The following is a 17430-nucleotide window of genomic DNA, read 5'->3' on the forward strand; positions in this document are numbered from 1 at the left end:
ATGTAGGTGAAGAAAATGCAAGTTCTTTATATATAAAAGGGAAAAGAACAATATTGTAAAGAGGTTGCTATGAACAAAGGTGTTATAATCTGATCAGTCTATTTATGATGACGTAAATTGAAGTTATACGAGTTATTGTGGAAGAGTATAAAAGTTAGACAATGGAATACAACGTGGTTAGGTATGAAAGAGAGTGAATGTTGAATGAAAGAGGTAAGGTTTGGATTATAGAATTTTATAGAATGTTAAAGTATAAAACATTATTTTAAAGTAATTGTCTAATAAAGGAAATTGAAAGCATATATATTGACAATAGTGATTACGTGGTTAATGATGAATATTCATGAGAGATTTGCCTCCACTGGATGCATATCTATCTCATGAATGTTCATTGTGGATATACTGAAAACCTGACTGACTGGGGTGCTTCCAGGACCAGGTTTGGGAACCTCTGCCTTAAATGATCTTTTGTCTTCATGTTCTTTTGGAAATCAAGACTGGTATGGAACCTCTAGGCACACACCTCCATAAATTAATTAAAATGTATGTGGTGCTACCAGGGAGCCTGATACGCCCCATTGAAGTAGTTTTCACTCTAGTGTTAAAAGAAGCATTGGACGGAACGTATAGTTCAGTGCTAAAATGTCATGGTTGGCATTTCCGTCTGAACCATAAAAAAAACGCTGTTGCAGATGTCAGTTCTATCGCTTCCCCAATCCCTCAGAAGGATGAACCGATTCTAGTGTTTTCTGCTATACATGCAGTATTGGCATATCAATAAAGTTTTTTTTTTAATTTTTTGTAATTGATATTTTGGTGCCTCTTATCTCTTTACAGGTCAACAGAAGAAATCATAGCGCTTTTTATATCCATAACATTTGTGCTTGATGCATTAAAAGGAATTATTAAAAGTAAGTGCTGTAAATTAATTTGGCTGGTTTGTTTGCTTATTTCATTAAAGAAAAAGCACTGATAGCGTCAATTTTTCATTCAACGCCCTCCACCAACACAAACATGTATTTTTATGTATTTATTTTATTTACTAAGATTTATTTACAGTATATAATATATAATAAGAATTGTTTTTTTTCACTGGATTTTTGTTTGTCATACTGTAGCAACATATATTGTGGATGTTTCTGGTTGATCTTGACATTTGCTCTCTACAGGAAAGTGTTATCTAACAGCTGCAACAAACAAGCAGAGACTGGAGAAAGCTAGAAATAAAACACACAAAAAAAAAAAAGCTTATGGTATTATGGTAGTGTGCTCTGTTGAGCTCATCACAGTTTCTAGTTCTTCCTTTAATATATTTGGAAAAGATTTAAACTGTATCTTTCGGTAATGTGCATTTATAAAATATGAAAGGGGACAAGGGAGCATGTTATATCTACTTGTTTACGCAGTAATCACCAATGGCCGACACAGACAGGAAGATACTTATTTTTGACTGGATGGTTTGTACCATGGAACCTTAAAGCAAACCAATACCCTTAGAAAAGTTTTGACTGATTTGAAAGGGCCTTACTTGGGAGTGGGGGGGGGGGGGGGGGGGGGGAGGGAGAACTTCAGGAAATCACTAAAAACCTACCTCTTCAAAAAGGCCTACCCCATCGACCCCACATAATCCTCTTCACCTACCAACACAGCATGACTATGATTGAACAGGACATCACGCAATCTTCATCTATTCCGACCCTCCACTTATACCTCATACGATCACTGTACAACTTTGTATTTGTTATCCACCAACTGGGCAAACGCCTTTGACGGTACTATGTAAGCCACATTGAGCCTGCAAATAGGTGGGAAAATGTGAGGTACAAATGCAACAAATAAATAAATATTGTCGCTGGTCCTAGTTCCATTGTTGCAGCTGGTAGAGATTTGATTGCCTTAGGTGTAATGGTGCACTCATGGTCCTGCCTGCCCATTGGTATATCCATGTCGATGTTTGAAGTTCTGTGGTATTTCCTTTTCTTGCCAGGTTTACTGGCTTAGGGCCTCCTTTTATCAAGCCGTGCTAGTGGTTCCTGTGCGGCAATGCCAACAGAGCCCATTCAGAGTTCATGGGCTTTATTGGCCTTACCGCACTGGGAGCCGCTAGTGCGGCTTAATAAGAGGCCCTTAGTGATGTGCCTATGTATCATCATAAAACAAGCTTGAAATAGGTGTCTACTTGGCCTCCTAATTGCTAACATTATTCCTGGGGGAATACTGCGCAACTGCACAGCACAGAATTTGCGCAAAATTCTCCCGCCCTGAAGAATGCACAGAATTCTGCAATTATTGTTTAGAATTCTGTTCATTGTTGGCATCAGGTCTCTTTCCCTCCTCTCCTCTTTAGAGATTGTGCAGCAGGAGGAGGAGGAAGTGAACTGCTGCTCATTGAGTCACTTCTTTCTCCTCTACCGTCTTACATCGGACTGTTTAGGTAAACTGTGGGTGTCCCGCAGTTCACATAAGCAGTCGAGACTAAGCTGGCAGAGAAGGAGGAAGTGACCCAATATGCAGCGGTTCACTTCCTCCTCCTCCTCCTCCTGTCTCGTGATCTCTGTGGTGGAGGGGTAGAGCCAACTCCAAGAGTGCAATGAAGGGGAGGGACAGTGAAATATATATGTGCCATTGGGGAGGGTGGGGGAGACTGGAGCTTGAAGAGGGAAATAGGAGAAAATTTATGGCCTTAGAATGGGGAAAGTCTGTGCAAAAAAAGCCACAAATAAACCGCGCAGAATTTAAAAAAGATTTTGCACAGAATTCCCTCAGGAATAGTACGTGTATATGTATAATGAATTTGTGCATGCAGGAGTAAATCTGTAATTAGGTGCCTGGTAGCATTTTTCGTTTTATAGAATACTAGCCTATGCACCTATAATTTAGGTGCAATCACTTACATCAACCATAGAACTGATGTAGGTATGCATGTCTAGGTTCTAGCAGTACATGTGCAATGTCTGGTATTCTGTAAGGATAAGTCCTGCTTATATTCTATCCAGACTCCACCTATTAGATTCACACATAAATGTATGTGTGCATACAGACATAGAATTATTCAAATTTTCAAAATGCATAGTCTGCATATAACTGTAAGCAAGCACTAGAATCATTCTTACTGGCCACTAGTGGACATACAAGTCTGTTTCAATAACGGCTATACAGTGGTGGAAATAAGTATTTGATCCCTTGCTGATTTTGTAAGTTTGCCCACTGACAAAGACATGAGCAGCCCATAATTGAAGGGTAGGTTATTGGTAACAGTGAGAGATAGCACATCACAAATTAAATCCGGAAAATCACATTGTGGAAAGTATATGAATTTATTTGCATTCTGCAGAGGGAAATAAGTATTTAATCCCTCTGGCAAACAAGACCTAATACTTGGTGGCAAAACCCTTGTTGGCAAGCACAGCGGTCAGACGTCTTCTGTAGTTGATGATGAGGTTTGCACACATGTCAGGAGGAATTTTGGTCCACTCCTCTTTGCAGATCATCTCTAAATCATTAAGAGTTCTGGGCTGTCGCTTGGCAACTCGCAGCTTCAGCTCCCTCCATAAGTTTTCAATGGGATTAAGGTCTGGTGACTGGCTAGGCCACTCCATGACCCTAATGTGCTTCTTCCTGAGCCACTCCTTTGTTGCCTTGGCTGTATGTTTGGGTCATTGTCGTGCTGGAAGACCCAGCCACGACCCATTTTTAAGGCCCTGGCGGAGGGAAGGAGGTTGTCACTCAGAATTGTACGGTACATGGCCCCATCCATTCTCCCATTGATGCGGTGAAGTAGTCCTGTGCCCTTAGCAGAGAAACACCCCCAAAACATAACATTTCCACCTCCATGCTTGACAGTGGGGACGGTGTTCTTTGGGTCATAGGCAGCATTTCTCTTCCTCCAAACACGGCGAGTTGAGTTCATGCCAAAGAGCTCAATTTTTGTCTCATCTGACCACAGCACCTTCTCCCAATCACTCTCGGCATCATCCAGGTGTTCACTGGCAAACTTCAGACGGGCCGTCACATGTGCCTTCCGGAGCAGGGGGACCTTGCGGGCACTGCAGGATTGCAATCCGTTATGTCGTAATGTGTTACCAATGGTTTTCGTGGTGACAGTGGTCCCAGCTGCCTTGAGATCATTGACAAGTTCCCCCCTTGTAGTTGTAGGCTGATTTCTAACCTTCCTCATGATCAAGGATACCCCACGAGGTGAGATTTTGCGTGGAGCCCCAGATCTTTGTCGATTGACAGTCATTTTGTACTTCTTCCATTTTCTTACTATGGCACCAACAGTTGTCTCCTTCTCGCCCAGCGTCTTACTGATGGTTTTGTAGCCCATTCCAGCCTTGTGCAGGTGTATGATCTTGTCCCTGACATCCTTAGACAGCTCCTTGCTCTTGGCCATTTTGTAGAGGTTAGAGTCTGACTGATTCACTGAGTCTGTGGACAGGTGTCTTTCATACAGGTGACCATTGCCGACAGCTGTCTGTCATGCAGGTAACAAGTTGATTTGGAGCATCTACCTGGTCTGTAGGGGCCAGATCTCTTACTGGTTGGTGGGGGATCAAATACTTATTTCCCTCTGCAGAATGCAAATAAATTCATATACAGTGGGGGAAATAAGTATTTGATCCCTTGCTGATTTTGTAAGTTTGCCCACTGACAAAGACATGAGCAGCCCATAATTGAAGGGTAGGTTATTGGTAACAGTGAGAGATAGCACATCACAAATTAAATCCGGAAAATCACATTGTGGAAAGTATATGAATTTATTTGCATTCTGCAGAGGGAAATAAGTATTTGATCCCCCACCAACCAGTAAGAGATCTGGCCCCTACAGACCAGGTAGATGCTCCAAATCAACTCGTTACCTGCATGACAGACAGCTGTCGGCAATGGTCACCTGTATGAAAGACACCTGTCCACAGACTCAGTGAATCAGTCAGACTCTAACCTCTACAAAATGGCCAAGAGCAAGGAGCTGTCTAAGGATGTCAGGGACAAGATCATACACCTGCACAAGGCTGGAATGGGCTACAAAACCATCAGTAAGACGCTGGGCGAGAAGGAGACAACTGTTGGTGCCATAGTAAGAAAATGGAAGAAGTACAAAATGACTGTCAATCGACAAAGATCTGGGGCTCCACGCAAAATCTCACCTCGTGGGGTATCCTTGATCATGAGGAAGGTTAGAAATCAGCCTACAACTACAAGGGGGGAACTTGTCAATGATCTCAAGGCAGCTGGGACCACTGTCACCACGAAAACCATTGGTAACACATTACGACATAACGGATTGCAATCCTGCAGTGCCCGCAAGGTCCCCCTGCTCCGGAAGGCACATGTGACGGCCCGTCTGAAGTTTGCCAGTGAACACCTGGATGATGCCGAGAGTGATTGGGAGAAGGTGCTGTGGTCAGATGAGACAAAAATTGAGCTCTTTGGCATGAACTCAACTCGCCGTGTTTGGAGGAAGAGAAATGCTGCCTATGACCCAAAGAACACCGTCCCCACTGTCAAGCATGGAGGTGGAAATGTTATGTTTTGGGGGTGTTTCTCTGCTAAGGGCACAGGACTACTTCACCGCATCAATGGGAGAATGGATGGGGCCATGTACCGTACAATTCTGAGTGACAACCTCCTTCCCTCCGCCAGGGCCTTAAAAATGGGTCGTGGCTGGGTCTTCCAGCACGACAATGACCCAAAACATACAGCCAAGGCAACAAAGGAGTGGCTCAGGAAGAAGCACATTAGGGTCATGGAGTGGCCTAGCCAGTCACCAGACCTTAATCCCATTGAAAACTTATGGAGGGAGCTGAAGCTGCGAGTTGCCAAGCGACAGCCCAGAACTCTTAATGATTTAGAGATGATCTGCAAAGAGGAGTGGACCAAAATTCCTCCTGACATGTGTGCAAACCTCATCATCAACTACAGAAGACGTCTGACCGCTGTGCTTGCCAACAAGGGTTTTGCCACCAAGTATTAGGTCTTGTTTGCCAGAGGGATTAAATACTTATTTCCCTCTGCAGAATGCAAATAAATTCATATACTTTCCACAATGTGATTTTCCGGATTTAATTTGTGATGTGCTATCTCTCACTGTTACCAATAACCTACCCTTCAATTATGGGCTGCTCATGTCTTTGTCAGTGGGCAAACTTACAAAATCAGCAAGGGATCAAATACTTATTTCCCCCACTGTACTTTCCACAATGTGATTTTCCGGATTTAATTTGTGATGTGCTATCTCTCACTGTTACCAATAACCTACCCTTCAATTATGGGCTGCTCATGTCTTTGTCAGTGGGCAAACTTACAAAATCAGCAAGGGATCAAATACTTATTTCCACCACTGTATGTGCCCTCATGAAAAATATTTTTCCTGCATTTATTACTTTTTTTTTAAATTTCTGTATATTAATAGAATAATTCTTGTGAAGGTTTTTTTAAGAGAAAAATTTGGTAAAAATGTATTTCTTTTATACAGTATTTAAAAAATATTACCATGATGTTGTGCCACACAACTGCTTGGAGAAGGAGCCTGATGCTCACACTTCAGTCCCCAGCATCAACTCCAGCTCCTTTATCAACTCATCAGCAAACAATTCTGTACTGGTGGAGGGTTTGTTGGATGTACACAGTGTTGGACACCATGGACGTGAGACAGCTGTGCTGAGCCTCATGTTGATGTTGGGCACTCTTTGGCTGGGCCACACATTATACCAGTTTAAGAAAAGGTGAGGTGCTTTTGATATTGCATGCACTTTATCTAGTTACAATACTGTCACCATAAATTACTACAGTGAAATGACAAGGAAGTGGGCACTAACAGGCTTATTTTCAAAAGAGAAGGGTGCCCATCTTTCGACACAAATCGGGAGATGGGCGTCCTTCTCCCAGGGTCGCCCAAATCGGCATAATCGAAAGCCGATTTTGGGCGTCCTCAACTGCTTTCCATCGCGGGGACGACCAAAGTTCAAAATGTCCACCAAATACTTTTTGAAAGTCTCTACAGGAGAGACCTTGGAAAATTAAGAAGACGCAAGTTTAGTTATCTATTAAAATTCCCAATAGCTTCAATTCTCTTATGCAATACCATTTGTGTTGCAAACCATACAAGGAGAGACTTGCTGACCTGAACATGTATACCATAGAGGAAAGGAGAAACAGGGGTGACATGATACAGACGTTCAAATATTTGAAAGGTATTAATCCACTCTCTACCTGGTACTTGCTTTACCTAAATACATATAAATCCATCACTTGCAAGTAAGTCTCTCACTATAGTATCATGCGCACCACAAGAGAAAGACTTCAGATACTCGGCCCTCACTGTTACTTATCAAACAGTGGACCGCGTTGCTCAGTGTTTACTTTTGAAATTTAACTTTTTTCTTTTGTAAATCAGCTGGTGAGCATCCTCATAAGTCAGGTTTTGTTTTACATTGCAGCTCGCTTTAAAAATTGTTATTTTCTTGCATAGTTGGGCAGTGTCATCCTTGCATTAAACTGCTGACTGTTCTTAGACCTGTTAAAGAAGTGTAGATCTCAAAAGCTAGTCAGACATTTAGGGCCTTTTTTTACTAAAGGGTTGCTGCGTGGCAACCTGGAACTACTGCTGGTCCAACGTGGGTACCGGCAATAGTTCCACCCCTAGCACGCGCCATTTCTGGCACTAGCGGAAATTTTGAAAAATATTTCCGCCAGGGGTTACCCGGCGGTAATTGATCAGAGTTGTGGCAGTAAGTGCTCTCCCCCCACCCCCCAAAAAAACAATGGCCATGCGGCGAGTGTGAACTTACCACGCAGCCATTTCATTTTTGGCTATTTTCATCCACTGCAGTAAAAGGGGCTCTAGCACGCAGCAAAAATGGCCACACCACTAGCGCGGGGCCCCTTTTATCACAGCTTAGTAAAAGGGTTCCTTTATAGCGTTAGTTTAACAAAAATGGACCTCTTGATCTCTTTTGTTGTTTAAAAATGAGTTTTCCATTTTCTTGTAAAACTCATAAAATCCACTTCCAATCTAATTATATTTGGAAGAGAGTTCCATGTCTTAACCTGCTTGGTAAGAGAGCATGTTGGAATCGATTCATTTATATTTTATGTTCACCACAGATGTAAAATTTTCAATTGGTTTCAAATACAGTGCATCCTAAAAAATGTAAAATTCAGTTATTTTGAAATTGCTTTAGTTGTAACAGAAGCTGAATGCAGATATATAACAAAATGAAATTTGGAATTATAGTTTGTGCTTAGGGTCTCTAATTTTGTTACAGATTTTAAAGATCTGTAACAAAATTGGAGACCCTAGCACAAAATATAATTCTGAATTTCGTTTTGTTATATATCTGCATTCAGTAAAGCAATTTCATAATAACTGATGGATTTTTTTATATTTTTGAAATCACATTGATCCTCTTAAAACTCAGGTAATTGAAATCACCCATTATTATTATGTTACCCAGTTTGTTAGCTTACTTGATTTCTGCTAACATTTTTATATGTCTTATCTGGTGCATAATTAATTCTTTTGCATGCAGGTCATACCTACCAGTTCTGAAGCTATTGTATCGCGCCCTAAAATATTTTGTGGTAGCAAAACTAAAAATGTGCTTTACAGCTTGAGAGTAGATTGGTACATTTTTCCATGGGGAGAGTCCACTGGATGCCCCCTCTCTTCTCCACAAAATTGAATTAATTGTTCAGTACTTTAGCACTACAGGGAACAAGTGTCCAGACTTAGCTTTCTCATTCCTTCCCTTTGATAGGACAGTAGCACTTTTTACCCGAATGTGCCTTCTCTGTTGACTTCAATTTGATGTCAGAATGTGTGGTGCCCTGTCGTCTTGCATCGCCTGTTGGCTTCGCATGTTCAGAGTCAGACTGAAGCCAGCAGCACGAGGCACATGCAGGTAAAAAGTGCTGCTCTCCTTCTGCCAGTGGATCATGCAAAAATTGAATGTATGCCATGAGGATTGAACAAACTGAAGTGTGCCACAAAATGAAAAGTCTATAGCAGCACAGAAAGAAAAAGCCTATATTTTTTAAATCTAATAATAATTTTGAAATTTCAGTCCCTATTTGCACTCTAGAGTCCGGGAAATCCTGTCCGATTGTGCCTTACCCATCTCTGTCCTTACCTTCTCAGTTGTGGGATCATATTTCTTCAAGGAAATAGAAAGTAAGTCACTTTGTTTACAATTATAATTTTCTATTACAATTAAAACATGGAATAAAAAAACAGAATAAACACTGTGGTGACCAAAAATATCCTAAATGATTACAGATTTATGATTTTGATGTGCAAGGAGTATATTATAAACTGCAGCTATACTACCAGGAACCTTGATCCTGTGAGACTGCAGAATCTAAGCAGGACTAAGCCCTGTCAGTATTAACACCAAATGCCTCAGGAAGTACCCTAAGACGGGGTAGTGTTCTCTGGGATGACTTGAAAATGTGATGCGATTCAGAGGTGGTTGTCTTTAGATAGAATGTTGTCTTCTAGGACCAGTGGGATAGGAAGTCCTCACAGATGAGGTGATGTTATATGATGTAGCCTGTGCTGAGAAGCTGCTTCAGCTTAGAAAAATTTCTAGAAGCTTTTAAGAGGCACTATTGTGAATGCGTTCAGTTTGTTCATTTACATTTTGTACTTCTCACTGTCGCCCAGACTTCTTTTTAACTTTCAAAGTCAAGTCATTTGATTTTGCTGTCCTATTTTTTTTTCAGTGCCCTGTCCGACATGAAAGCCCCCAGGACAGGTGCTTAAAAGAAATATAGGCAAGGCAGATAAGTGGTAATAGTACTACATTGGGCCCAATTACAAACCCCATCTCAGATGACAAAAAGAGGGATTTGAAGCCATGAAGAGCAATACGAGAAAATCTTCAGTGCACTTAGTTCAGTCCATTGATGACATATATCTGAAGCATTGATGGGTGTCCAGGAGTTGCACCAAGCACTGGGAATGCATAGACAACAGAGACAAATTCAGTATCGACAGAGGGGACACACAATGAGTAGCATCAGGCAGAGGCTGAGAAGCATCGATGACTTACCACCTCAGGGCATGGTGTTGAATACCATGAGTAGCATTTTAGGATGTGCAGAAGGGAATTCCAGCATCCAAGTCAGGATGTGTGAAATTCCTATACTGTTTTACAAGAGGCTGTACCAAGTGTAAAGCCTCTTATGAAATAGAGCCGCAAGATCAAGCCCCTATATGTTCAGGAGGAGCAGTGATTTTAGAAAGTTGGACATGGGTAAGAAAACATATTCCCCCCCCCCCCCCCCCCACACACACACACACAGATGTGAGAGCAGCTTCCCAAAATTGCTGTTCTCTATGCAAAGGACACCGATTCCAGCATCAGTGCCCCACCTAGGCGTCCCCATCCCGATGAATGTTTCCCCAACCCCCGCCCCAATATCATACCTAACAGAAAAGCCAACCCTGCTCTCTCACAGCACACTGGATAGAAAAGCCAACCCCCCCCCCCCCCCCCTTCCTGATGTCGCATTAGACAGAAAAGCCAACTCCCCCCGCCACCACGACTGCGTGCTGGACAGAAAAGACATCCCCCCCTGACAACACACTGGACAGAAAAGCCAACCCCATCCTCCCAGATGGCGCACTGGTCTGAAAAGCCAAACCCCCTCCCTGACAGCACAGCTGACACCACTCCCCCAGTATCACCTGACCATCCCAGTATCAAAGCTACATCTCCCTGGAGGCTACCATCAAAACATGACATATACTTTTCCACTAATCATCATTCTATAAGATGTCATTTATACATGTAAGTGGCCTCTTAGACACAAATATGATTAAAATGCCATCATTCATGTGTGCTCTTGCTGCCTAAAACTAGGTGTCACCTTGGAGAATTACCTGCATAGTGCCTGCGAAAATGTTTCTAACTGCTTTAGCGTTGTCCATATGGGGAGTAATTCTATAACACTGTGCCTATATTTAGGCACCTTTGAGATGCCTATTCTAAAAAGGGGGGGGGGGGAGTGCCTACTTCCTTTATAGAATATTAGTGTGACAGGTTAGAGACACACATATAATTTAAGCACAAGCACTTAAGATAGGCTTAGAGCTAGTGTCAGTGCTCGTATCTAAATGCCAGAGATAAGTGCATCACTTAGTATTCTGTGAGATGTGTGTGTATTTACAGAATAATGCTTAGGCAAAATTGTGGCATTTATGTGCACACATGCATCCATATATGCCATTACTTTAATGATTTACATGCATAATTTATTTATTTCTTACATTTGTATCCCACGTTTTCCCACTTATTAGTAGGCTCAAAATGGCTTACATAGTTCCGGAGAGGTGGTTACAGACTCCAGTTTAAACAAATACATTATAATCAGCATGTAAATGTTAACACCCGCTAAACATTACCTTACCTCTAATTAGAGTAAGGGGACATGGGTGGTAACACCTAGCTATACAGATAGTGGCGATAAGCAGTTCTAACTGCAGAGCTATACAAATAGTCGCTGAACATCACCACTATACAACAGTGTGCTGGTGGTAACCACATTTTGTGTTTATTCAACACTGCTGCCTATTTCTATATTAGCGCTGAATATACATTTCTTTTTTATTTTATTTGTTTGAAGGCATTAGGAACAGTTGCAGTAGAAAATGATAGGCCAAGGATATGACAGATAGAAGAGAGTGACAGTAAGGGAAATAGAGCTGAATAAATGGGTGGGAGTGGGATCAGAGGATCTGGTAGTGAGTTTGGAGGAGTAAAAAAGATGTGCAGTTTCCTCTTCTGATTTTAGAAAAGGAAGAGGCAGGTGTTGAAGGAAGGTTATGAGACTGAAGGGAGGGAAAGGAACATGGAGGTCAACCTGGGGGACAATTCAAGATTAACCTTGTGAACCTTGTCATGGAAGTATTCAGCCATAATTTGGGCAGAAATGAAGGGGTTTTAGAGGTGGAGATACTTTTGAAGAGGGAGTTCAATATGGCAAGGGTTTGAAGGCAAGAGAGTTTGTCAAAAGGACGTAGTACTCTTATTTGACAAGTGCAAGAGCAGGCAGGAAGGAGGTCAGCAAGAAGTTGAAATGTATGAAGTCAGCATGGGTGCAGGATTTTAGCCAATGGCACTCGATAGAACAGGCACAAGAATGTAAGTAGCAGATTCTGGAGGTCAGCATGCCTTACAGAACAGGGAATAGTGTGTCCATAGCAGAGGAAAAATAGTATTATAGGAGGAGACAGCCTCGTTGACAAACTTGGATAACTTAGTGGATAAGAGGAACAGTAAAACAGTGGCAGGGAGAATACAAGGCTCAATAGCTTGAAGATTTCTAAATGTGTTGGTGGTGACTGGACAAGACTGAGGGGGAGAATAATGAAATATGACAGTTATCAGATGATGCCAATGCAATAAGTGTAATGACCACAAGTGGGACAAAAATAGCAGTAGTGCAGATCCAATTTTAAATACGGAAGCAGAATTTGATTGAGAGACCCAATCAATAAACTGTCGTCAGAAAACTGTGCTTCCCTTTTTGAAACTGGATCTGCTTTGCTGTTGTTTTTGTCCCACTTGTGGCTGTTACACTTTCTGTGTTGGTTTCTTCATCTGTTTCCCCCCACCCCCACCCCTGTTATGGCATCTAATGAATTGATATTCAAAGTAATTTAACCAGCCAGAAACAGCACCTGGCTGATTAAATCACCTGTTCCAGTTAACTAGTTGTTTTCAGCATCGCTTAACTAGTTAGTGTTGCTGAAAATGACCGGTTAGCACCGATATCAAAACAGGCTATTTTGGGGGCATTTCACGGGCAGAGTCAACACTTGATCTGTTAAGTGCTGATGTTCTGCACTTAACTGGCCAAGGTCACCGCATAAACAGGACCACATAAAAGTCAGCGCTATCTTTACGTGGTGACGCATAGCCAGTTAAATGCTGAATATTGCACTTAACTGGCTATGTTTAAGCCAGCTCTGCAAACCCGCAATTCAGTGCCGAAACACTGTCATGGTCCGGCATTGCATTTCTGGGCATAATGCAAGTGGTGGTTAACAAAATGCCGAGCACTGCCCAAGTTATCAGATGATGATCAGAGAGGGGAAAAATTGAGATGGAGAAATTTAAGAATGAGCAGTTGGAGAAGAAGAGAAGATCGAGGCAGTGCTGGTGAGTAGAGGTAGAGTGAAACATTGCTGCAGATTGAATGAGTTTAAAGCAGGAAACTTAGAGGCATAGAAGTCATAAGCATGAATGTTAGACTCTCAAGAATGAGGTAAGGGGGGATGGTTTCAGAGAGAAGGATAATGAGGAGTCATAGTCAATAAGAAACAGAAAGACTTCTGTTTCTGTCTCATTGACTTTGACTCCTCATTATCCTGACTTATCAGCAAGTGATATGACAGCAGCCTAGAGAGGCAGTGGCGTGAATAGACAGATGGAGTGGACTTAGAGGAAGAAAAGGAGAGAGACTGAGGTGGAAGAAAGGATTGAAACCTACAACAAAGGGAGAGTAGAAGCCCAGTACCATCACTGTGGCCAGTGGTGTGAGGTGTATGAGAGAAAAGATAATCTCCATGATAAATGGTGGCAACTGAAGCAGAGTCTTCAAGGAAAAGCCCAAGCCTCTGTTAGGGCAAGAAGATTGAGAGAGAAAGTAGGTATGCTTGTTGGAAACAGGCTAGACATTCCACATTGCATGCAAGAAGGAGAGAGAAGACAGCGGAATGAAAGAAATAGGAATAAATTTGGAGAGGTTGTAGCTTGACCTGTACAGGTGGGGTGAGAGTTGATTTGACAGGCCAGGATTGAGATTAAACTCTCTTGCTGCTGCTGCTGCTGCTGCTGCTTCTCCTCCTCTCTGCTGGAGATATCAGAGAAGTAGGAGAGGCATGACAACAGCAACAAGATAAGATGTACTCAGACAGAATGGAGATGGCTGAATGAAAGGAAGAAAATGTTGATTTGTGGTTTGACAGGGGAAGTAAGGTTGGGAAGAGTTAGTAAGGAAGAAAAAGTATAATAGAGCCATAGGAAATAGAAGAAGGAGGGAAAGTACAAAGTTGTGGAGATAAAATATGATGTGACAGATGGCTGGAAGGTGCGCAGGGTAGCAGGAGCAGAGGCCTGAATGATTCAAGGAGAACCTGGGAATCACCCCAGAGAACAATGGGAGGAAAATGCATATGGGAAACAGAACTTCCCCAGCCCCTGATAGGGGGCCAGAAGAAGGATGGGTTAACAGGATTGGAGACCCCTCTCCCTCTACTCTCTATCTCAGTTGATAACACCCTCGTCGTCCCCGTCTCATCTGCCCGCAACCTCGGAGTCATCTTCGACTCCTCCCTCTCCTTCTTCGCATATCCAGCAGATAGCCAAGACCTGTCGCTTCTTCCTCTATAACATTAGCAAAATTCACCCTTTCCTCTCTGAGCACACCACCCGAACTCTCATCCACTCTCTCATTACCTCTCGCCTTGACTACTGCAACCTACTCCTCACTGGCCTCCCACTTAACCATCTATCCCCCCTTCAATCCGTTCAGAACTCTGCTGCACATCTTATATTCCGCCTGAACCGATATACTCATATCACCCCTCACCTCAAGTCACTTCACTGGCTTCCGATCAGGTACCGCATACAGTTCAAGCTTCTCCTACTAACCTACAAATGCACTCGGTCTGCAGCCCCTCCTTACCTCTCTACCCTCATCTCCCCTTACATTCCTACCCGTAACCTCCGCTCTCAAGACAAATCCCTCCTCTCAGTACCCTTCTCCACCACCGCCAACTCCAGGCTCCGCCCTTTCTGCCTCACCTCACCCCATGCTTGGAATAAACTCCCTGAGCCCATACGCCAAGCCCCCTCCCTGCCCATCTTCAAATCCTTGCTCAAAGCCCACCTCTTCAATGTCGCCTTCGGCACCTAACCATTTTACCTCTATTGAGGAAATCTTGACTGCCCCAACTTGACATTTTGTTCTTTAGATTGTAAGCTCCTTCAAGCAGGGGCTGTCCTTCTTTGTTAAACTGTACAGCGCTGCGTAACCCTAGTAGCACTCTAGAAATGTTTAGTAGTAGTAGTAACCTGGAAGATACTGGGAGGAATATGCAGATGGGCTATAAAACCACACCAGCACCTTGCAGGAGGTAGTAAGTTTTAGAAAGGAGTGGGAAAGAAGTCTCTGGAACTTTTAACTATCTTCAAAAGACGTTTCTTAAACCTGTTATAAGCAGATAAGTCAGGAGTTGTAGAAAGTTTATCATGTGCAAATTTCTCTATTTACATTATCCAAAATTTTAGTCTTCATATGCATGTTATCTTTAACCAACATAGAACTGTTAGCTTCCAACTTTTTAAGCCAATGCTCATAAGAGTCCATCCTCTTCCCAAGCTCCAGCAGTTAGGCTTTCACTAGTGTCCAGATAGCTGCTTAATCTTTTGGGACAGTGTCTGGTTCTTAATAATTAAACTATATTGAACCCCCCTGAATTTCTTCCGCTTCCCAAATCATTTCAAGATTAATAACTTGAGGTAATTTCAACAGCATGGGAACAACAGTTGGATAGCATCCCAACCTTCTCACATAACAGGTCTCCTGTAGATATTCATTCAGTCAGATGCCCCAGTGGGGTGTTTCCTTGCTGTATCGCTGGTGTCCCCGGATTGTGTGTCAGAGGTGCTGGCTTATTTGGCAGAACTCCACCTCTTGTTCCCTGTGGCTCTAGTTGGCATTCTGTAAGCCGAGGTTAAAAAGCTGCCACCCCCAATCGAGGCACCCATTGGAGAAAAAGTTGCTGCTTCACAGATAACAAATGTATTGATGGAGGCTTGCACAGGGCAGATGAATCTAAATGCCCAGTTTTAATGGAAATAACATGGGTTCTCTCTCTTCTTGCTCATACCTGGTCAAAGCGCAAGAGCCCCATCTAGTGCTAAGATCCGCTATCCTAAGACACCCCTCCCAATATACATATTTTTAAAAATGCTACAGATGGCATTATAAAAAAAAAAGAGTGGTCACTACAGGGTCTGAATAGTTTTTTGAATGAATAATTAGGGCCTTTTTACTAAGTTGCGTTGGGCGTTAATATTGCTTAAAATGGCACATCGTGGGATGCACTCAGGCATCCTATGGTAATGTGTGCACATTGACCACACACTAAAAATTCTTTTTTTAGGGGGGACATGTCTGGGGGTAGAGAGTAGGCATTCTACCGTTAATCAGTGCAGCTACAGTTGCACACACTAACTTGTTAGCACATGGAACTACATGAGCCCTTACCACCTAGAAAATGTGTGGCAGTAATTGCACAAATGGTAAATTTTTATTAATGGCCACAAGCTATTGGCAACATTAATACATGGCCATAAATACAAAAAAGCCATTTTTTATGGCTGCAGTAAAAATGGCCTTAACCTGCATAAGGGCACAACAAGGCTACTTTTTACTTCAGCCTATTAAAAGGGCCCTTTAGTTTGTAAAACCTGAAGGGAATGTTTGCATGAATTCTTATGTGAAATGAATACACCAATGTTCATATTCTATGATTTATGTAACTTCAGTAGAAAATAATGAATAAAATGCCAGACAAGAATTTATGCTTCATTTTATAACAAAGAACAGACTAGTCATGAAAACAGGAAGATGCACTTAACGGTCATTGTATAGATATGCTGTTAAAACTCCCATCATCTGTTCTTTTTAATCTCTGCTTTATTTTCCAAATGCAGAAAGCGTTAATAGTCCAAATTATGTGTGATACTGAGATGCACAATAGTAATGCAGCTTTCAAAGGTCAAGTGGTTCAGTTTTTCCACATCAGGAAAAGATATTTTGGACACTAGGGCATTATATTGTCCTGTTGTGACGTTCATGATCAGGAAATTTCTATCAGTCAGGGTAAATGAAAAGTCACTTTCCGTACTTTCACTGTCAAATCCAGCATATCTGAATTAACAATGGGAAAACACAGGTCTCAGACAGTTTATCACAGAGGAGCAGTTAGTTCTTGTCTTGCCACTCAAAAATAAAATCAGAATTTTTATCGGATTTAAAATGCAATAACACTATTTATGAAGTTTCTGTTCCAATGTATATATTAATGATAATTAATGATCCAACTCTCAATAGAATAAAAACTTGGAATTCAGAATAGCTGTTTGAGTTGAGGTCAGCATTTTTAAAAGAATGAATACTTTTGTACTTTGATTGCTATGACAGAATGTTGGCTTGATATTTGCCAGCTTTATGCTTAAATTAATTTATCATGTTGTAAATCTCCTGGAACATTCAGAACAAATGCTACGGATAGAGAAACCATTTTAAAAATCTCATTTAATTAAAACCTTTTATTTAGAATTTTTCTTAATTAGACCATTGAGTCATATTGGTACAGATGCCAGTGTTTACCAGTAAACCATACTTTATAAG

General features: G+C 41.9%; 1 protein-coding gene across 2 annotated transcripts in view; it reads left to right on the forward strand.

Annotated features, from left to right (window-relative positions):
• SLC4A11 (solute carrier family 4 member 11) overlaps positions 1–17430 on the forward strand; it is a 357901-nt gene that overhangs the window by 281694 nt on the left and 58777 nt on the right. For both annotated transcript variants that reach the window (XM_030190992.1, XM_030190993.1), the window contains 3 exons: positions 838–911; positions 6476–6725; positions 9066–9172. In XM_030190992.1, coding sequence (XP_030046852.1) covers positions 838–911; positions 6476–6725; positions 9066–9172 — 431 coding nt within the window. The remainder of the gene's footprint in view (positions 1–837; positions 912–6475; positions 6726–9065; positions 9173–17430) is intronic.

Source organism: Microcaecilia unicolor, chromosome 2, assembly GCF_901765095.1.
Source record: "Microcaecilia unicolor chromosome 2, aMicUni1.1, whole genome shotgun sequence".
Lineage (NCBI taxonomy): Eukaryota > Metazoa > Chordata > Amphibia > Gymnophiona > Siphonopidae > Microcaecilia > Microcaecilia unicolor.